The following is a 22,704-nucleotide window of genomic DNA, read 5'->3' as shown; positions in this document are numbered from 1 at the left end:
CACAGACAGGGATCGATCCCAAACCAACTGCGCACCAAGCGAACGCTACGTCTCGCCTCTAAGCCATTTAAGGATGGTACATACATAGTGAATTTTAATGTCTTGATGTAGCAGGTTTACTCTGATGACTACGAGTCATATTTGACATCCAATAGCCAATGATATTAATCAATGTGCTCTAGTGGTGTCGTTAAACAAAACAAACATTGTTCAGTGGAGGCAGATGTTGCCGACATGTTTATCGTCTTTGTGTAACTCATCTGTCTCCAACAGCTCTAGCCAGTCAACCTGCCAGATTTTGTGGAGTCAGCAATTTCATAAAATTTATTATCTGGTAAGGCAGGAATCTTGAGTGATTTATGCAATTTATATTATGTGTGGGATTGATTTATATGTAGTTATTTATCAGAAATATATGTAAAAATCATCCAATATGGCACTTGTAACTATAATACTGCACCTTTAATTCAAAATAAGCATGACATTTATTGAAATGAGTAAAATGAGTGTTTAGTAAATAATCCCCACTCTGCAGGTCAGAGTAGGTACATTGCTGGATTTGTAAATAAAGCAGAATTATATTTTTTAAAAGTGACGGGGCCCTAGTTTTTAAACACTATGACGTATTTTTCATTAAACACTTTGACATATTTTTCGCTATTGGAGCAATTCTTTATCATTGAAATCATACATTACTTAGATGTTATTGTTTAGATTATTCATTTCGGTCATCTGATGTTTCTAAATATTTTATAAAATGCACATAACTCTGGGAAGTAAAGGTTATGGAGACGAGCTCTAGTCTGTTTTTTAAGGATACTGTAAATCATAAAATATTAGCTAGTGATTTCCCTAGAAATTAGGCAAGGCATGGTAGACCAAACACTTTTGGGGCATTTTCACCATTTTCAGGGCACTTGTATTTCATAAAAAATACACAAAAATTAATTGAAATAAACATTAATGTAATTTATGTGCTTGCTTTAATAAATGAATGGCAAAAGATATAAAAGGCATATTTTATTAATTAATAATACCTTTTTTGGTGTTTTATAAAGGCAGTTTTAGAATTAATTACTGAAAAAGACTTGTTTAATCTCAGGGCAGCATGGCACTGATTAAGGCAAGATGGTGCTAGGCTATTGAGGCATGGTGCTGCACCATGCTAAAACAAGCTAGGGAAAACACTATTAGCGATCTTAAAATGTAGCTAAATCCAAACAAGTGACATATTAGTGACATAGAACTTTAGCCAGGTCGTCATATCAGAAACTAAAAAACCGAATAAGCTTAAGTTGTAGGATCAGCTGTTTTTGACGAATCTTGACGGTATGCAGCTTACAGACATCTTGAATTTAGTACAACATTGCAGTAATGTGCATGGTAACTAACTATTGGTGTTTGCTATCCTTTCGGTTTAATCAATAGTATATAACCATCATTGTGTCTTCAGTTAATCACAAACAAAACAATTGCACAAAAGCTTTTCGGAACAGTTTTTATGTTTCTTTAAATTTAGCTTCATCAAATATTAGCGTCTTGCATGACCTCGCTAAATTCACTAACATTTACAGTATATCCTTGTCTAAACATCACACATTCTTGTTTCACTCTATTCTAACTTTATCCAAATGTGTTACAGGTTTGTACATTAACCAAACATAAGTGTCCGTTTTCATGGCTTGAAACTTGGGTCTGCAACTTTAAAATATATCGCACATAAAAATCTTTAGTGATACTTGAACGTGTGCCCAGAACAAATGTGCTTGAAAAAAATTTGAATATGAATGTATATGTTCATTAGTACACCTTGATCCATTATATCGAATTACAGTGAAACCTCTCAAAACGGGACCCTCTGTAAACCTGAATTCCTTCAAAACCAGACGTTTTACCCAGTCCCTTTTTAAAAACCAGGACAGAACTTAACCTCTCTAAACCGGATCCCTCCTAAAACTGGACATTTGTCTTGGTCCCAAGGATGTCCGGTTTAGAGGGGTTTTACTGTATAATACTAGTATGATTGAACTGTTTAAACATTAGAGTGCCTTAGTCATACATATAATGTATACATAAACCTATACATACAAAGATGCCAACACACAAAGTTGCTTTTATGTCCAGGTGACTTTCAAATAAGGTAAAATAAATGTACCAGTACATGTACATGAATTTATTTACAGAAGGAATATATCTAAGTGCCTATAATTATTGACAGGTGGTCCTTATATACAAGATGCCCTTTATAAGAGATTCACTTGTATTTCAATGTCTACTTGACACTTTTAGACATTGTTATACATACATTATGGTACATGTATATGGAACTGAAAACCATTTTGCCTTGCTGATATACTAGTATTGTGTAATATAAAAATATAATACTATGTTTTGTATGTGTATATATGAAATCTGTATATATTTTATTTTACATATGGTATCTCTCTCAATCTCTCTCCATCACTAACTCTTTCTGTGGCTGTCTCGGTCTATTTCTGTCTTAATCATCTCTCTCTCTCTCTCTCTCTCTCTCTCTCTCTCTCTCTCTCTCTCTCTCTCTCTCTCTCTCTCCATCTGTCTGCCTCTCTCTCTCTCTCTCCCCCTTGACTTTTGATAAGAAAGTATATTAGAATGGACATTATTCTAGCAATAGCACCTGTATAATACATGTATATTATGGGTTGATAACATTTATTTCTATTTATGACTACTATGCACAAGGTTCTCTTGATCTGACATTGGCAAGCTGGTTCTTGCAGCATTTTGTCTGAATTATTAACATTTATCTATTAAATAAAAAATGTATATGAACTTAATCATTTGTTATTATTTCTTACAATTGACTGTATTTGTTTCCTGGTACTTCTTTAGTGTCAGCACATCATTTAACTAGGAGTGTTGTCACATTCAGTCAGCACTGTCAGCACATTATTTAATCAGCACTGTCAGCACACCTAATCAGGAGTGTCAGCACATCATTTAATCAATGTCACCACATTTAATCGGCAGTGTCAGCACATTATTTAATCAACAGTGTCAGCACATTATTTAATGGACAGTGTCAGCACATTATTTAATCAACAGTGTCAGCACATTACTTAATCAGCAGTGTCTGCACATAATTTAATCGACAGTGTCAGCACATTACTTAATCGGCAGTGTCAGCACATTACTTAATCAGTAGTGTCAGCACATTATTTTTATCAGCAGTGTTTAAAATAAGATTAGTAAGAAAATGGGTCCACCGAGGGGGCCAATCCAATTTTCATTTGAATTTACGACACAGTTCTTTACACTGTGTTTTATTTTAATCGTTGATTTTTATATTGATGTTGATGATGACTGCGTTTTTGCATTTAGCTTAGTTATGACGCCCAATAATAGATGTATTTTTCGGGCTGGGGTGTCAAACATTCATTCATTCATTGAATTTACGAAAATACGAGTTATCCAAGGGAGACAAATAATTTATCCTTCTGAAAAGTTTTGGTAACTGTAGTTATGTCCCTTGACTCATTGCTGTATCATTTGGCGATGTGACAACAATAAATGAATGTTTAATAATATCCTAGCAAGAAAAACTAAAATAAATATTGTCCAGTACTCTACAACGGTAAAAATATATAATAATAATAATAATAACATATTAAATAATAAGTAGCTTACATTCAATTTTTAAAATAGTTTTTTCTTCTTTTTTTCTATTTCTTTCTTCTTTTCTTTTTTTCTCTTAATAATTATTTAGGCAGTTTAAAACGTTTCTTCTAGCTTTTTCTTTCTTTCTTTAATTTTTTTTTTTATTATTTAGAGCTATCCATGTTGTCTAAACCGAGTTAGGCGGCATTGTTTCATCTCTCATAACTTGGTCATGCCAAATGCCAGCCAGGGTTGCGGCTACTTCTGGATTGGGACACTTTATGTGTTCAACAATAGGATGTTTCACCCCTGATCTCCAGACAGCAACGGGTACGAGTTTCTTCTCTATTGTACGCAGCTGATTGTGGCAGTCTTCCAGCTTAACATCCCAGTCTTCCAATCTCATCACAGTAATGTCTGCTTCCCTTCCCACTTCCAGCGATCCTATCACTTTCTCCCAACCTATCGCACGCGCGGGAGTCGACGTCACGGCAGCTATGACGTCATAAAGTGGCATACCCACGTGCAACATTTTAGTCATCACTGTGACAAGGTCATACGCGGGACTAGGCAAACTCTCGGTGTGCAAATCTGTGCTAATCGTGTCTGGCCAGTCTTTTAGTTTTGCCGCGGATTCGGCGAAATTCCAGTTAAAAGATCCTCGTCCGTGGCCAGTGTCAAACAGAATTCCTCTTTTCTTTGCATCAACGACTTCTGGTAAAAATGTCCTCGTCTGCAGTTCCATAGTTCCGTTATTGCCATGAAGACAATGGGTGTAGATGTCTCCAGATTTTAAACTACCTGGGCAGCTTGATCGACCTAAAACAATATTAACAAGAGATCAAAGACGAGAAAACGTTTGATCTTTGTTTTATAACTGTTGATGGACCTAGTAAAACAAGTTTCATGATTAAAATAATATTTATAAAAGTAGTTTTTCATATATAGTATTTATATGTCTTTTACAGAAATGAGTTACTAGTTTTATTAAAAGCTTTAGCTATGCAGTTATATATCAGGAATAGGTACTACAGAGAATGTACTAAAATAATAAGAATATCATACATAGGCCTACAAAAGAAATGCATGTGTCCATGTAGATGCAGACATAATAGTGGTAGCAACAGAAGTAGCAGCAACAATGAAACAACAAAACCCATCAAAATGAAACGAAACCCAAAGACAAAAAAAACAATTAACGATAAAAAATAAAAGCAAAAAACATATAGCCATGTAGATGCAAAAATAATAGTGGCAGCAAAAGAAGCAGCAAACAACAAGAACAAAACCCATCAAAATTAAACATAGGAACAAAACCCAAAGATAGACAAAAAAAGTAAACGAAATTTAAAAACAAAAGAAGAAAAACAAGAAAAAAAACGAAGATTAATACGGCAAGAGAAACTGCACCAGAAGAAGTATTGATCAGCAGCAGATTGATTACAAAGACAAACGTAAAACAGTTGAAGCGACAGCACCAGCGATGATAACATTAACACATAATAGTGAGTAATATAGGAGCACTTGTATGTAGGTGATTTCCAAGAGCGTTGGAAGCAATTAAAAGTTGGTACGGCCATGAAAGCAATATATATGATGAGATCTATAACATGCGAGCGCCATAGGAAAAGAGAAAATGTCCCTGGCCCAAAAAGTGGTACGGCCATGGCCGTAAGGCCGTACCGCTTCCGACGCCCCTGATTTCCGATGCATCTTAATAATAAAAATGACCTAGTGAAGACTCTCTGAAGTCCGTCAGACTAAGCCCACAGTAAACGCTGGTGGAGAAAATGGTAGGTGTGATGCACGGCTGGTTACAAAACATAAGCAACCATTGCGGTTTAGGAGATAAGGACGGGGTTGTGAAAGTTGGGCAAAGAGCAATCTGATTAAAATTAGCTCTACTGGGTCTAGGTCTACATGTAATAGTGAGCTAATTTTAATTAGATTGGGCAAAGAGATGTTTAAACGTAGAAACTGCCAGAGTGCTTGAACCGTAGTTGGGTATAACCATGGACATCAAGTTAAAATGAAGCAATGTAGGCTGTTTACAAACAATAGTATAGGACTCACCTTCCGTGGAATTAACAGGGACTGTGGAAAAGGCGTGGTGAACCATCAGCGGGACTCCGCATTTACCAGCAGCTTCCCGGGCACGCCTTATAAGAAAAACAATATTTATTTAAAAGAAGTTTTGTTTCGTTTAACGACACCAATGGAGCACATTAATTAATTAATTAATTAATTAATCATCGGCTATTGGATGTCAAACATTTGGTAATTATGACTCGTAATCATCAGCGGATACCCGCTACATTTTTTCTAATGCAGCAAGGGATCTTTTATATGCACTTTCTCACAGAGAGGAAATCACATATCACGGCCTTTAACCAGTTGTGGTGCACTGGTTGGAATGAGAAAAATCAATCAGTTGAATGGATCCACCGAGGTGTTTCGATCCTGCGACGCAAGCACCTTAAGCGAGCACTCAATCGACTGAACTAAATCCCGCCCCATTATTCATTTAACGACACCTGAGCAATGGCGGATCCAAGATATTGTAAGGGGGGGAGGGGGGTCACACAATTCTATAACGGGCAAAGGGAGCGAGATCTGTAGTGGGTTCGAGGGCATGATCCTATTAAACATTTTAAAATAAAGATGCTGAGAGATGCATTTTCGTGGTAATTTAGTGGGTTCTTTTTTTATTGTGGGTGATGAAAAGAGCACTTCAAACGGGTGGGGGAGGGGGGGGGGGAGTCACGGGATCCCAATGGTACTTACTCTTGAACAGCCAATGCTCAGCACATATGGTTACTTTGAAATTTATTCAAGGAAAGGAATATTTGTTTATCGGGACCTCAACATATTTTAAACTAGGGTAAGGAGTCTTTTATATGCAATTTCCACTAGAAAAGATAGTACTTATAAATATACCATGGCCATTGTCAATGTACACGACGTGAAGCACTGGCTGGCACAAAAATAAAAAACCCGAGTCCATCAAGAGAAATTGACCATACGACTCCTCACACATCATGCGAATGTTTTACCACTTGACTAAAAAAAAACCTTAACAATAATAATAATAATAATAATAATAATATACTGATGGAAAGAAATAAGAGAACACGTGGTATTTAAGACCAAATTTAATTCTTTATTTTGTTTATTATTTAACGACGCACATTTTATTTACGGTTATATGGCGTCAGACATATGGTTAAGGACCACACAGATATTGAGAGAGGAAACCCCTGTCGCCACTTCATGGGCTACTATTTTCGATTAGCAGCAAGGGATCTTTTATATGCACCACCCCACAGACAGGATAATATATACCACGGCCTTTGTTACACCAGTTGTGGAGCACTGGCTGGAGCGAGAAATAGAAATTTAATTCAGTACTTGCGTTGTGATGCCTATATAAAATATTTTTTAAAATGTAATGTATCATTGAATCATTGAATATAAATAATGTGACAGTAACACTGATAAATTGCCTGATACTGTGGATGAGGGTTTTGCTTACAGTCAATAGTCAATATAAAAATGTGTGTTCCCTTATATCTTTCCAGGAGTAAACATTACCGAGTCTGTTGTCTTGTCCCTTATTGGACCAATATCGGAATAGGCTTAATTTCACTCTAATATCTAAAACTGGCATTACGTTGTCCATTTTCCACCCATTTAATCCCCGTGTGATTAATTATTTTTTAATCCCCCTCTTGCTAAGAAGCCCATAAGGCTGTAACCAGAGATCGCCACTGCTGCCTGTCATTTGCCATTTTCTCCAGCAGCCCCCAGCTCAGACTGCCCTCTCGAATTTCCTTCTCTACTGTCCTCCTCCATGTTTCTTTCGGTCTTCCTCGTTTCCTTTTCCCAGGAATTAATTATTTAACAGCCCTTATTTCATTCTGAGATCTTGTTCCGCAGTCCTCGCCGTGGAAAAAAATTGAAGAGAGCGATTAATTGTTCCTCTAACTTAGATTATGGGGAACCATTTAAGATATAACCAGCAATGATATTTAACCATCTTATAGTAATTCATGAGCTAAGGGGAGCTAAAATGTATGCTCCTTGAACTAGTCTCATGGGAGTGATGGGGAACCAAAGTGATAGCTCTCCTTTAAGCGGCAAGGTCTGATGCTGGGATGCTAGGTTTGTAGCCTACCACTGTACCTGTACGCTTCTTCCTCGTTCGCTCCGTCGTTAGATATTGCCCTGGCAAGTCGCAGCTTCACTCCGACGATCATGTCTCGATTATCGCCGATGCATTTCACACACTGTTCCACGTCCGCCTGGACCAGAGAGTCGATTTCACCGCCGGGAACTGAGGTGGGGAAAACAACTTGTGATGTTTACAGCCAAAACTTACATGTGTTTATTTAAAGGGCTATTCCTGAATTTGCTGAATTTTCAAGATGCTATCGACTAACAGAGACTTTATAACAACTGTAATTGCATATCAAATATATTTTTCTGCATAAAATATTAGTGGCTGTATATTAAACGTGTTTCTGGTCGTTCTAATATTTGTACTAGGTTAAATTTCATTTTATTTCCTAAAAAAATTCAGTTTCGGCTTCTTACAAATATTAAGACGACCAGAAACTCATTGAATATACAGACACTGATATTCTAAACAAGAAAATATATTTAATATGTAAGTTTAATAGTAGAAATATTTTATTAGTAGAAAACATCTTACAATGCAGCAAACTCAGGAATGTCCCTTTAATGTGAATACACACCTATCGAAAATACTACTGCGTTGACGTTTTCGTTAACTAATTGCGTAATGCCGAAATCGGCAAGTTCGTGAATTGAACAAGTCAGCTGTTGTGAACGACAAAATTGCCGATAGTCGACGGAGGGCATTAAGTGTGTGTTAAAGCAGGTTGCCTCCATAAATAGTTAATGTGCGTTTATAAAAATTGTATATTAGTATGTAGCAGGGGTGGTTCTGAAACGTCCGTTGTATACACGTTCTTGGTTTTTAAAGGTTGCATGCTGAGCCGTACATAGTGGGGGTCAGGGGATGGTTACCCACCAAACATTTAGAAGAAATATACAAACAAAAATCCATTTTTAGTTTAAAAGTGCTCCACCCCCCACCCACCCACCCCTTTTTTTTATACTTTTCTTTCTTTCTTTCTTTTTTTTCTTTTTTTCTTTTGTCCTTTCTTTCTTTCTTTTTGGTTTTTGCATACTGAAGATTCTGTAACAATATTCCCTAATTATTTTCTATAGCCTACTCCCTGGTTATTCTAGTTATGGCTCTGGCGTGATTTACCTAAACCAGCGCATCCCGCAGATGCCAAGCCGTGGTTTGCGATGTGTAGAAATGCCAACACTCGTGTCTTGCTCACCTCTGCAATGAACTTTCTCAAACCAGCAAACGTTGCTGCACCTATTAAAAGAAGACAAAAATCGTGTTTCTTTTTTACCATGAGAAAGAAAGCAATGATGTTTAACAACCCAGGACTTGTTTTGTCAACGTCTACCAAATGGCTAAAATATAGTGTAGTTATTGCGATAGTTGTGTGTCAAGAGAGAGAGAGAGAGAGAGAGAGAGAGAGAGAGAGAGAGAGAGAGAGAGAGAGAGAGAGAGAGAGAGAGAGAGAGAGAGAGAGAGAGAGAGACAGAGACAGAGAGAGAGAGACAGACATACAGACAGAGAGAGACAGGGAGAGAGAGAACAGACTATTTAATTATGTAAGGGAAGTTTTAGTGGTTCGAACCCACCAGCTTAAAGCATGTAGTAGGCATTTTATCTGTATATTGCACAGTCTGTGGAATCCCTTAAAGGGACACACCCTAGTTACGGCTAGTTGTTAACCATTACGGCGTTGTTTTTCGCTATTAACCCCATTTTTTCACAAATAAAATTGCACTTTACTTACCGTTTATTATTTAGAATATACATTTCCATTCACCTGAAGTGTTTTTTGGTAATCCTGGTAATCCTGGTTTTTGTAATACCACAAAATGCATTTTTCGTATTTCATAAAATGGCACGCATGTCTGAGAAAAAACCGTTGAGCAGACAAGGTCTAGTCTATTTTTAGAGGGGATATTTCCATTTCAATGTCACAGACGTTGGTATACCACGTGACCATTATCATTTTGGTTCGGTTTGTTTTCTCGTGCACGGTTCGCGCAGTCAACATCCGATTTGTTGTTGTTCATTTGTGAGATTTTTCTTCACAGTTCGTGAACATTTTCAGTAACAATAAAGTTCAGACAAGTAAGTGTCTCAATACAAAACGTTACAAACCCTTAAAACCAATAATTTTGCTAAGTCTTACGATATCTGGAGAGGGGATACAACCAGGACAGAACAGTTGGAACATGTCCAGAAGAGGTGAAAGAAACGCACCCCAAGTCTGTGAAATTTGTCGTGACGTAGGCATTGTTGTGCTTCGAGCGACATCTACCGGTGACATCAGAATACTAACTTTCAAAATTATTTCAAGCAATTGGGACATGGGGATTCCCATGGTATTTATCGATATAAAACCTGCTTTTTCACTCCATTTGATAAAAACGTGATCTAAGTGTGTTACAGTTTTGTAGATTAACCAAATTATAATTTATTTTCGCTGGATGGAACTAGGGTGTGCGGCTTTAATGTTGTGTTATGTACATTAATTATTGATGCCCGCACCGGTTCCCTACCAAAAGACAGACGTCCCATTTGATAGAGTAAACTGTTTATTGGGTTATGTGATGTATCCTGTACACCCCTGTCTGCTTTAGTGGTACTGCTCCTGTCTTCCCAGCAACCCACCTCCAGTAGTGGGTCAATTGTAGTAATCTGATTTAGCTGATTTTTAGCCCACTTTTTTCGCCAGTTTTTATTTCGGGGCTTTAAAATGTCTTACAGTCTTATAATGCTAATACGAAAACCTGACGATAGAACAACCATAAAAATTAGCCCCCCCCCCCCCCACACACACACACACACACACTTTCAAAATCCGTCCTACGGGCCTGTCCCTTGCCCATGACAATGCAGCCCCCTCCCCCTCCCCACCCCTTTCCTCTCCTGGACGGAGGAACCGGCTGAGGCCGACACCTGCGCCCATGACAGGCGTGCGCTACAACAGCTTGCTCTGAATGTGCACGTTAAACTCTCTGACCTGACCTGACCTGACCTTCGACTGTATAATGCAGCCTTCTTCAGCGGAATATTTAAAAAATACTGTGTCTAGGATTAAAGCAAACAATGCAGTGTGCTATCACAATACACGTTAAAATTCACAATGAAATAAGAGGAAATAAAAATTTAAGAGTCACTGGGAGAGTTTAATTGTTTGTTTTGTTTAACGACATCACTACAGCACATTTGTTTATCAATAATCGGCTATTGGATGTCAAACATACTGTCATTTTGACACAGTCAGAGAGGAAAGACGCTACATTTTTTATTAGTAGAAAGGGATCTTTTAATGCACCATCCCACAGACAGGATAGCACATACCACGGCCTTTGGTATACCAGTCGTGGTGCACTTGCTGGGCCGAGAAATAACTCAATGGGCCCACCAACGGGGATCGATCCTTGACCAACAGCGCATCAAGCCAGCGCCTTTAACACAAAAGAGTTAAAAACTAACCAAAGCAGCTGTTCGTTTAGTCTACTGGGTCACGCTAAGTTAAATGTTGAATCCAAACAGATTCAACAATGTTCAGTTTCGTTTTGTCATTATTGTAAATGTTAAAATGATATATACTGAACAAAATAAGAAACTTCCGCTAACTTTGCTTGAACATAACTTGATGAAAACAAACCGGGGGAATAATTGTTATATATGCGTTTAAAGAGTGTTCCATGATGCATCGTTTGGTGCAAAAATCATGGCCATAGGTTAACAGAAACTAGGAGAAATAAAAACACCCACTTAATAACTGGTATGACCACCTCTTGAATTGACCACTGCAGTGCATCGCAGGCGCATAGAATTGACTAAAGTGTTAATTTCTGCCTGTGGAATATTGTTCCATTCCTGAATGAGAGCTTGACGAAGTTCGTTGACGTTAGCGGGTGGGTTGGGACGACGCCTCAATCGTCTGTTCAGACTATCCCAGGCATGCTCGATGGGGTTGAGATCAGGACTTTTAGCGGGCCAGTCATCAATGAAATCAATGTTATTTGTTCTAAGAAAATTTAGTGTCTCTAGCTGTATGAGAGGTGGCATTATCATGCTGAAAAATCGAGATGTTGGCGTTGTTATGGAACAGAGGAATGACGTGATGAGCGAGAATGTCATCGCGGTAACGTTGAGCATTTAAATTGCCATCAACGACGACTAGTGGTAAACGATAACCATGGGCAATGGCTGCCCAGACCATGACAGAAACCCCACCCCCGAAACGAACTCGTTCAAGAACACAACAGTCAGCATAGCGTTCATTTCTCCAACAGTAGACGCGCACCCTGCCATCACCACGTTGTAAAGAAAATCGGGATTCATCCGAAAAAAGAACGGTATTCCAGCGTCGCCGTATCCAACGAGTGTGTACACGTGTCTAATTAAGACGATTCAGACGATGACGTTGCGTTAAAACACATCCGACGTAAGGACGTCGTGCATGTAAACCGTTCTCCCGCAGACGATTACGAACAGTTTGCCCACTGATTCGGTTATTGTGAAGCCCAGGTGTGTTAGCAGCAGTAGTAGTGGCAGTTTGGAATTGATTGCGCAAATGCGTGTTCATGACATAGCGGTCTTGACCACGTGTTGTAACACGCGGACGTCCACGAGGTGGCAAGTCGTTGGTGCTTCCTGTCGTTCGAAATCTTACGCGAAGATTTCCTATCGCTCGACTAGAACTCCCGACATGCCTTGCAACGTCTTCTGTCGACATGCCAGCATCAAGCATGCCAATCGCCCGTTCGCGTAAATTATTGGGTATTCTTGGCATACTAAAAATGCTACAATGTAAAAAACGTTAATTTTTTTACAAATTTTGAAGCGTTTTCGTTCACTTGACAACAATGTCAGTAAGACAAGTAAAACAAATTGATCGAATACTACACGGGACATGTCGAACCATGCATGCACGTGCAAATTGAATTTCACGTTGTCGACGATTGACAGTGAAAAAATAATCGATAAAATTCATGAATCCTGATAATACAGCTCAAGGCTAATACTACCTATATAATTTCATTACACAATGAATTCTTTAACACAACAAATACTATATGTACAAATCGGAAGTTTCTTTTTTTGTTCAGTATATAATGTGACATGTAATAAATTTCATTTCACATTATATTGTGCGTGCTATATTTAGTTGTATCAGACTGTTCCGTTATTTACCACACGTATTATCCAAGGTAAAAGGCAGGTAATAAGTAATGTGCTCAACCATGCCTGGTGTCCCCCCCCCCCCCCCCCCCCCGTCTGTTACCGACCTCGGTCGGGCTGACGTAGCCCAGTGGTAAAGCACTCGCTTGATGCGCGGTCGGTCTGGGATCGATCCCCATCGGTGGGCCCATTGGGCTATTTCTCGCTCCAGCCAGTGCACCGCGACTGGTGCATCAAAGGATGTGGTATGTGCTATCAAGTCTATGGAAAGGTGCATATAAAATATCCCTTGCTGCTAATCGAAAAGAGTAGCCCATGAAGTGGCGACAGCGGGTTTCCTCCCTCAATATCTGTGTCGTCCTTAACCATATGTCCGACGCCATATAACCGTAAATAAAATGTGTTGAGTGCGTCGTTAAATAAAACATTTCCTTCCTTCGGTCGGACTGCTGGTGCTCCCTTGCACCCGCCAGTGCGGGCTGTTCCCTCTCCCTCCCCAATTCTTTCCTGTCTTGGACGGAGGAGTCGGCCGAGGCCGGCACCTGTACCCATGACAGGCATGCGCTAAAACAGCTTGCTCTGAATGTGCACGTTAAACCCCATGACTTGACTTGACATGTCTTGTGTTGTTTAATGCGTCTGCCTTGTGGGACGTCTGTCTTTTTGGGAGGATCACCCCGCACCAATGACCCTCCGCTCCTTGTAAAAGTCCCTGCCTAAGCGTCTGCGGTTATAGCCAAATAAATATACAACTGATTCTGATTAGCAAAAAACAAAAATCTTTAATATACACTGTTGTTCACAAACAACAAACAAAACAAGAGTGAATGTTGTACATTTCATCAGCAATTTCAACATCAGTTAAATAAACCGACAACAGTTATCTACCTTTGATGGAAACGCAAACAAGGCAGACAACTCGTGAGGCTCTAAACAAAAAACTCATTAAGATATCTATTCCCGGAAGATGGCGATCGTGAATCGAACTTCATGCTTTATTTTCACTTAGCAACACGTAAACAGATATGACTATGAGTCAATTTTAAAAATAAAGCCATGTAACCATGCACTTTACAGGTCCTCTATTCAGTATCCACGCAGCATTGCCAAGTTTATTAGTCTCGGTCTGTTTAGTCTATTTGTCATAAAGTGTTTGTGTAGCCTCTAAATCAAAGGCACGTATTATTTTCCCAAACTAATGAAAAACTGTGTTGTTGAAGGGATCGAACTGATCGCACATTAGTGGTATGTGCTAACATGTCTATGGGATGGTGCATATAAAAGATCCCTTGCTGCTAATCGAAAAGAATAGACCATGAAGTGGCGACAGCGGGTTTCCTCTCTCAGTATCTGTGTGGTCCTTAAACAATGTCTGACGCCATATAACCGTAAATAATTGATCGCACATTAAGATAATCTTAAAGGGACTGTCCTGTTTGTGTGTTTTGTTTAACGACACCACTAGAGCACATTGATTTATTAATAATCGGCTATTGGATGTCAGGCATTTGTTAATTCTAACAAGACTTAGTCTTAGAGAGAAAACCTGCTACATTACATTACATTAGTAGCAATGGATTTATATATGCACTATCCCACAGACAGAATAGCACATACCATGACCTTTGATATATCAATCGTGGTACACTGACTGGAATGAAAACTAGTCCATTGGGCCCACCGACGGGTATCCATCCTAGACTGACCGCGCATCGGGCGAGCGCTTTACCACTAAGAGAGAGTTTTCTGTCATTGTAAAACGTTTTCTATTAATAATCTCATTTTAATTGCCAAACTTACACTTCCAATGAAAGTTCCTATAATATAAAACATCAGTGTCTCTATACTCAGTGTGTTTCAAATCGTCATATTGGTTTAGTAGCTTAAACTTTCTTTTTATTTCCTAATATATACTTGTTTATGTACATATATGGGAGAAAAAATTCTACTTTGAACATTATGGCATCCAAAGACGCATATGCATGCGTGCGTGCGTGCGTGGATGCCCCCCCCCCCCCCCCTCCGGCACACATACATACACGCCCAGACACTGGCGTAGCCAGGATTTTATATTGAGTGGGTGTGGCCAATCCATATGGGGGGGGGGGATAAACCACACTATGTATGTGTGTATATATCTATGATTATATAAAATTTTATAGTTTTTAAAAAATTGGGGGGCATGACTCCCGAGACCCCTGCCCCCCCCCCCCCCATTCTGTCACTGCGTCCAGATACGGTTCCTGTGTGCATTCTGATTCATTTTAACTCAGCAACGTAGGATGTAGCTCAGTGGTAGTCTTCGCCTGGGCTATGATGGATTGTAGGATCGCTCGTTGGCGATGGACTGAAGTACTTCCCTGTCCCAGTCAGCTTCCCGTGACTAGTAACCCTAAGGTACTGACCTGTCTAGTATAGGGCAGTGCGTGTAAAATAACCCTTGCTGCTACTCGGTAGGAATAAACTATTTGGAGGCAACGGCTCTCAGGTGCTCTCTCTCTCTCTCTCTCTCTCTCTCTCTCTCTCTCCTCTCTCTCTCTCTCTCTCTCTCCCTCCGTCCCTCCCTCCCTCTCTCTCTCTCTCTCTCTCTCTCTCCGTCCCTCCCTCTCTCTCCCTCCCTCCCTCCCTTCCTCTCTCTCCCTCCCTCCCTCTCTCTCTCCGTCCCTCCCCCTCTCTCTCCGTCCCTCCCCCCTTCTCTCTCTATTAACTTGATACTTGATGATGCCTCGACCAGAAGCGGTCAGGCCCTTTATAAGGGCCCTATGGCAACCTAGGGAGACACCACAGCATCGTAAAGGTCTAAAATTAACGAGCTACTCTCGATTCACTAATATCAAAACCTATATTAGCTCGGCCATTTACCTTTCGACCGACCGTTCAAAATTGCGCCAAATTCCCTCTATCAAAATTGCGCACCCTTTTCTCTTTGGCATTTAACTGCTCCATGCAAATTCCATAGCACCACCACCACCCCCACCCGCCTGCTACCGATTTGATCGGGCTGCTGGTTCTCCCTTTCACCTGCCAGTGCAGGCGGTCCCTCCTCTCCCCTCCCCCCACCTTTCCTGTCATGGACGGAGGAGCCGGCCATGGCCGGATCTTGTGCCCACGACAGGCGTGCGCTACAACAGCTTGTTCTGAATGTGCACGTAAAACCCTATGACATGACATGACATGACTTGGGATGGGGGGAGGATAGAGTTGAAAATGGGCTGAATTTTCAAACTTGCAATAAAGAACTAATAAGGACCGTACCTAGCCTAAATAACGGTGTGTGTGTGTGTGTGTGTGTGTGTGTGTGTGTGTGTGTGCGGGGTGTGTGGGGGTAACAAAGCTTTGTGCACTGTCAGGGCCGTAGCTAGCGGGGGGAGGGGGGGGGGGCAAGATAAAAATCCGGAAAGCATTATAGAAACTTAAAGAAAATTCTCTTCTTAACTGTTTAAGGAGTTTTAGACTATTAACTACTCAGTTGCCCCCCCCCCCCCCCCGCCCCCCAAACAAAAAATCCTAGCTACGGTCCTGACTGTAATAAGTTAAGTTTCCGTATTTTTCTAGGGGACAACATGCCCCTCAGGCTTGCCCCTCCACCCCCCACACACCCCAACTATATACCACTCTGCTAATATAATACAGTACAATGATGGCACTGGCGTAGGAACCGGGGGCGGGCGGCAAGATATTTCTTATGTACACCGTGGTATGTACTATCCTGTCTGGGATGGTGCATATAAAAGATCCCTTGTTACTAATGAAAAAAGAAACGTAGCGGGTTTTCTCGCTAAGACTATATGTTAAAATTACCAAATGTTTGACACCCAATAGCTGATGATTAATAAAACAATGTGCTCTAGTGGAGTCGTTAAACAAAACAAACTTTAACTTTAGTATCGCCTTGTATTAGGGGGTACTTGAGATTCCATTATCCCTACCACCAAACCTATGGATGTGAGTGATCATCTTTAAGTGGATAACCCTCTTTGATAGGGGTGTCACGATACATCTACGTATACAGTACGATACATATTACGATACATATCACGATACATAACCCACGATACATAGCCCACGATACGATACTTATCACGATATATAGCCAACAATACGATACATAGTCCACGATACTATATGTGTCGCAATACCTGATTCACGATGTTTTCCTCGTATACCAAAAAGTTGAAGCTTAGGTGAAGTGATTTAAAAATAAGAAATATTAAACCTAATAAAAGTACAACGCTGTTTAAAAACAGTTTTAATGTATAAATACTACATCATAGACATATTGGGATACGCAGGCACATTTATTATCTGTCGGTTGTCTTTTTTGAAGGAAATAACTTGTCAATAAGTACACACCAGTACAAATAGTAAATTTTAACTGCTGGTCTTGAATGCAATTAAGTTAATGCGTGAGAGAGAGAGAGAGAGAGAGAGAGAGAGAGAGAGAGAGAGAGAGAGAGAGAGAGAGAGCAGCAGCAAGTATTGGGGGTTTGGGTGGGGAGGCCGATATTCTTTTGTTCAGCTTCCCCCGGGTGCATTACAATTGTGTACTCGGAACGGTCATTGATCTTATCTAGAGGTCGGACTCTAGATGGGCGTGTTCGAAACCCTAGCGGTATATAGGCACGTTAAATTGTTATCTATCTATCTATCAAGTTTGAAATTAGGTCAAGTGGAGGAAAACAGGTACACTGACGTAATAAAGCTAACATTGTTTCACATTTGTGACCCATCTAAAACAAAACAATCGATGCTAATTGTAATACGTTGTATTGTTATGTAATACGCTGTACTTTGATCCGTATAGTCTGTTCCACATAATTAAAAATATATATACGGTAGTTTTAACACGTAATAAACGATAGCAGTAACTAGTAGGGAGGGCCCTAAAAATCCTAATCCCCCCCCCAAAAAAAAAAACTGGCGTAGGCGGGGGTATTAGGAGGGTCTCGGATGATCCTCCATCCCGCTGAAGCAAATAGTCCGCTTTCAGAACTAAAACATACAGGTTTATACATATGGAGTTCCTGGTGGTTCAAAAAAAAAATAGAAAAGGGGTCCACTTGGTTCATATTCGACCCCCCCCCCCCCGTCCAGATCACGCTACGCCCCTGCAAACCACCCCACCTTTTAATTTAGAATTTGGCCAACTGGAGAATATCATACTATATTAGTGTCACTTGAATTTCATTTTATTTTTTACTATCCCCGTCCATTATTTTAACATAGATACGACCCAAAAGTCATCGCGAGTTTTCGGGGGGGGGGGGGGGGGGGAGACAGGGGGGAGGAGGGGAGACGAGGGGGTGTTAGGTGTGATAGCAGTCAATAATGCATTTTTTTAAAAATGTATAAGAGTAATACTTCGTAAAATTGAAACCTAGCAAATTCCACAATATCAATTAATTGCCCACAAATGTAGGCCCCACTTACTGCCTTGACCCAAGTCAAAATAAATAATAATTAAAATGTCGTCTTTGCAAATAAATGTTAAATTGTGGGGTTTTTGTGGGTTTTTGTGTTGTTTTAATACTAAAAATGTACTCAACGAGTTCCTATATACCTGCTCTTGTTTATTTTGAGCATAAATAAATGAATTTGGGACTAACAATAAATGTATGTACACGTGTATGTCTTTATTGTTGTTGTTTCGTTTGTTTTCTAAGCCACACCCACCTGCACTGCCTGCATCAACAACGGTTGTCACTCCGCGCGTGAGGCAGTGTGCATCCACGTTGATCCCGAGGGGTGTCGCATGTTCGTATGCATGCACGTGCAAATCGATGAGACCAGGAGTCACAATGCACCCACTGGCGTCGAAAACATCCGACGGATTGTTCAGCGACAAAGAACAATTGAAATCTATTTCGGCGATTTTCCCACCTTTAAGTCCAACATCTCCCACACAAGCGACACCCGTGCTTGGATTTATTATACGACCACCTTTAATAATAAACTCTACTGAACCCATCTTAGCCTTAGTTTTGGTGAATACAAACGAAAGCCTTTGGTCCCTTCAACAGTATCTATAGTCTGTAAACCTTGTCGCGCCCGTTTCGTGCAAATAACAGATTGTTTAATGACCTTCGAAACTAGGACACGGTTAATGCAATCTGCGAACTATAGCTCGTTTCTTATAATTTGAATTAATTTATTGCAGATTTCAAGCTAATTTCTCCATTTAAAAACACCCTTTGAAGCAAATTTGTCTCTCATTTTTCATCAGTAATGATTTTTTAAATTATAAAGTTTAATAAAATAAACAGTGGCAGGTAATTTCGTAAAATATTTGAAATCACGTTCCCGTCAATCTATTCTGGCACGCCCTCTGCGCGAGCTAGTTGTCCGCCATGCGGCTTCTTTGTTACTGTGCGGCTAGCAGCTCGCAAACGGGAGCCCGTCGCTCCCAACGTACTCCACCAGCCGGATTAGAAAACGGTAGAAACCTTTGCTCATTAACAATGAAACGATGGATATTAAATACCAAACAAAGAGGATACACTTATGTATATATTTCTGGAGATTACGTGGAAAGTTACAATCTCTCGGAATAATCATGCATCTTTGTTCGCACAACACTAAAATGGTGGACCATACCCAACAAGACCATACAAAACGGATGTATAATTGAATAAAGTTTGTGGAAATCATACCCCTTTTACTTGGTGCTACTTATTAAAGATGGAATATATTAGCTAGTTTCGTTTTTTTCTAGTGGTTTTAGTGGATGTACCAAGTCGAATAAATATTGAGTATAGTATTTTCATGGTGAAGGTATGGCATGGGTTTTTACAAATCCAACATGGCGCAGACGGAGTTGTTGAATGGACAATCAATAGTCGGGTGACGTGGTCGGGGAAAACAAACTTATTGCTTTTATGTTTGATTTATTTTACTTTTGTTATATAATACATTTACCGCATGCAACTACAATAATCTTATTAGTTACTTGTTTTTGTTGATTGATGTCGAAAAGCACATTGACGCGTAACGCGAAATAGGGCCGTATTTTGAAACGGGGCATAGTTTGGTCATGACGTCACCCCAAACATATTCTTGCCAAGCGCGTAGCAATCGAAAGAGTTGTGTACATTCACAATGTTCACAGTTGTTAGTAGTTTTATGAAACAGCACCCTGTTTCATAAAACCATGTAGTTGCAGGATAATGGTACGTGAAACGAGGTATCTTTTGGTACGTGATCTACCCGAAAAGTCTTCCGAAGAAGCGGTTATTAGCCATTTTCAACGGTAAGTTTGCAAATATGATTCGATAGACTTGCATGGTGGTCATTCCGAGTGCATTGGATTTTTGTTTTCTTATAACAGCACTTTTTTTTTTTTTAATCCCATGCAGGTGTGATTATGAAACATATGTACACTTATACGTGTATTATGCAGATTGAGAGATACATATATTATATTTTTCTTCGAATATTTATTTATTTGGAATGTGTATCATTTATTATGATGGTAAAACCACGTGGATTTCTGTTTTATACCAAGCCTATGCACTACTAGGATGTAAAAATCGAACATATATATATTTCCCTTATCCCATTCCTGTTATTTTATTGTTTGTTTACTCTATTTACTTCTTCAGATCTGTGGTGTTTTGTTTATAACATAGGCTTAAGTGTACAAGTAAATTCAGGATTGAACAAAACTGGGATCTTACACTCATGTTAATTTTTGTTATAGTCCATCCCATTATTCTATAAAAATGCTTTTTTCCTAAATAATTTCAGTTTGGTTTAACATAAGAAGAACAGTAAAAGTGTTTTGGAAATATAAAAAAAAGGAACAAAAATCTGTTTTTGTGTTGAATTTACAAATAAGTCTGCTCATAAATAAATAACTTGTAGTAAATTTCATAGTATAACAAACGGTGTTCCCTCAGAATCCCTGTGGGACGATTATAGTACAACTATCGGTATTTGGCACATATGCATGGACTGTGTAATATTATCATGGTGGTAATATATGGAGACCCATTTCTGCTGATGCAGTGTGAGCTTGTATTTTGCAACATTGTATGTTATATAGTGTCTAATAAATAGGTATTTCTACAGGGTGGTTGAATTGAAATAGCTATGAACTTAGTATACCAATATATACTCATATAATACTTATTTTTAAATAAATCATTTTATATATTGTGCCTATTGGCCCAAGTACTCTACTGATCAAGAGCTAGAGAGACATTTGGATGGCTATAATCATTCTATAATACACAAATCAAATGATCATTATTACAATTCTACAATATGTCGGTAAAATAAATATTACAATTTACTGAGGATTGGTCACATATTTTTGAACGTATTTGAACGCTTTGATACTTTAATAACATTGTAGGCTATGGCGTCACAATAACACATATCATGGCCCTTTACAGTTTTATGATATCATAGTGCTACGGTAGCTTCCGAAATGTGGGTCATGGTTTTCATGACTGAAAAGTTCTCTTACATAATGTGTTAAGATTTTAACTAAGGGCAGATTTATAGCAAATTCTAGGTAGTTGTGGTTTCAGTGGAGCCTTGCAACAATTACATAACATTGTGAGGGTGAGAGGCCTTATCACAGGGTGTGAATATTATGGTGCAGTGTGTGTGTGTCAAGAGTCGTATGTAATATTTTCAAAGCAATTGTCAATTTTTGTATTTATGAAGTAAAATGCCGTCAGACATTGCTGTTTTGTTCTTTAATAAATTAGTTGCTAAGTACCTAAGGATGCCACATTTGCATTGGTTTAACTTAAGCATTAACCAAGTTTAATCAGAGACAAGCTTTCAAACACATGACAAAATGTCAGCATGCACATATGTAAAAGTACCAACTTTCTGTCAGGAAGTGTGTATTCTTACTAAAAGGCCTCAGAGAATTGACAATTTGCATAAACCATTTATGGGTTAAGTAAAAACAAATTCAGGTAACCCATTTCATTGTTACGTAACCCGTCATGACCATGTAAATGATGTCATAAATTCAATGCATGAAAACAAATAGGTTACATGAACATAACTATCACTCTCACAATTTTCAGATGCCTGTTGTAATTGTAAAACCCAGTCAGAGAACGCTTTGTTCAGTATCACAGCACAATTTGCTATGCAAATTTCAAAAATCGCCACACAATTTTAAACCATTAAATAGTAGTTGCTAATAAATTTTCAATTAACTAAAAATGTGCCTCATTAAAATTTTGGAAAGAAAATGTCCTTGCTAGTGGTATAGCATTCGTCCAATGTGCGATCACTCCCCCTGCGACAAGTTCAATGAATAATTTTTAACTGGTTAGCATGTGAACTAATAAAATAGTACTGAAAAGGGTTAATATTAAATAATATCAATGCTCAGTATGGTAATATCTTAAATGGGTCTCCATAATCTAGCCAGCCAGTGCTCCACAACTGGTGTGACAAAGGTCGTGGTATGTACTATCCTGCCTGTGGGATGGTGCATATAAAAGATCCCTTGCTGCTAATCAAAAAGAGTAGCCCATGAAGTGGCAACAGCAGGTTTCCTTTCTCTCTCTCTCTCTCTATCTGTGTAGTCGTTAAATAAAACATTTCCTTCCATAATCTAAGTTAGGGTAGCAATTAATCACTCCTCAAAAAAGAAAATAAAATCATTTTGAGATCTGCATCCGCCTATTAATAACATGCCTGAAATGAAGTTTGATGATTTCCTCTTCATTATGACAGAGCACGGTGACAAGACGGTAGTTGTCGTTAACATTAGACTGGTT

The 22,704-nt window shown here is 39.1% G+C and overlaps 2 protein-coding genes across 3 annotated transcripts in view; one reads left to right on the top strand and one right to left on the bottom strand.

The window, feature by feature from the left end:
• Window positions 1–1,483: 1,483 nt before the first annotated feature.
• LOC121390624 (deacetylase Oant_2987-like) lies at window positions 1,484–18,923 on the bottom strand. The gene is made up of 5 exons (XM_041522486.1): window positions 18,629–18,923; window positions 8,933–9,049; window positions 7,819–7,969; window positions 5,710–5,795; window positions 1,484–4,455 (listed from the first exon to the last, which is right to left on the bottom strand). The coding sequence occupies exons 1-5, from the start codon at window positions 18,921–18,923 to the stop codon at window positions 3,824–3,826; spliced, it is 1,281 nt and encodes a 426-aa protein (XP_041378420.1). The 3' UTR covers window positions 1,484–3,823.
• A 389-nt stretch (window positions 18,924–19,312) lies between these two features.
• The window catches only part of LOC121390489 (protein split ends-like), a 108,672-nt gene continuing 105,280 nt past the window's right edge, over window positions 19,313–22,704 (top strand). For both annotated transcript variants that reach the window (XM_041522320.1, XM_041522319.1), the window contains exon 1: window positions 19,313–20,201. In XM_041522320.1, coding sequence (XP_041378254.1) covers window positions 20,119–20,201 — 83 coding nt within the window. In that variant the 5' untranslated portion in view covers window positions 19,313–20,118. The remainder of the gene's footprint in view (window positions 20,202–22,704) is intronic.

This window comes from Gigantopelta aegis, chromosome 15 (genome assembly GCF_016097555.1).
Source record: "Gigantopelta aegis isolate Gae_Host chromosome 15, Gae_host_genome, whole genome shotgun sequence".
NCBI lineage: Eukaryota > Metazoa > Mollusca > Gastropoda > Neomphalida > Peltospiridae > Gigantopelta > Gigantopelta aegis.
Note: the sequence above shows the minus strand (reverse complement) of the source record. Positions and strands in the feature narration are given on the sequence as shown.

Bases quoted from the DNA above. Each gene is read 5' to 3' on its own strand.
- LOC121390624 (XM_041522486.1), bottom strand. From the start codon at position 18,923: ATGGGTTCAGTAGAGTTTATTATTAAAGGTGGTCGTATAATAAATCCA. The intron at 9,050-18,628 runs GTGGGTGTGGCT...TTCTTTTAATAG, and splicing joins TGTTGATGCAGGCAGTGCAG to GTGCAGCAACGTTTGCTGGT. The intron at 4,456-5,709 runs GTGAGTCCTATA...ATATTGTTTTAG, and splicing joins CCCTGTTAATTCCACGGAAG to GTCGATCAAGCTGCCCAGGT.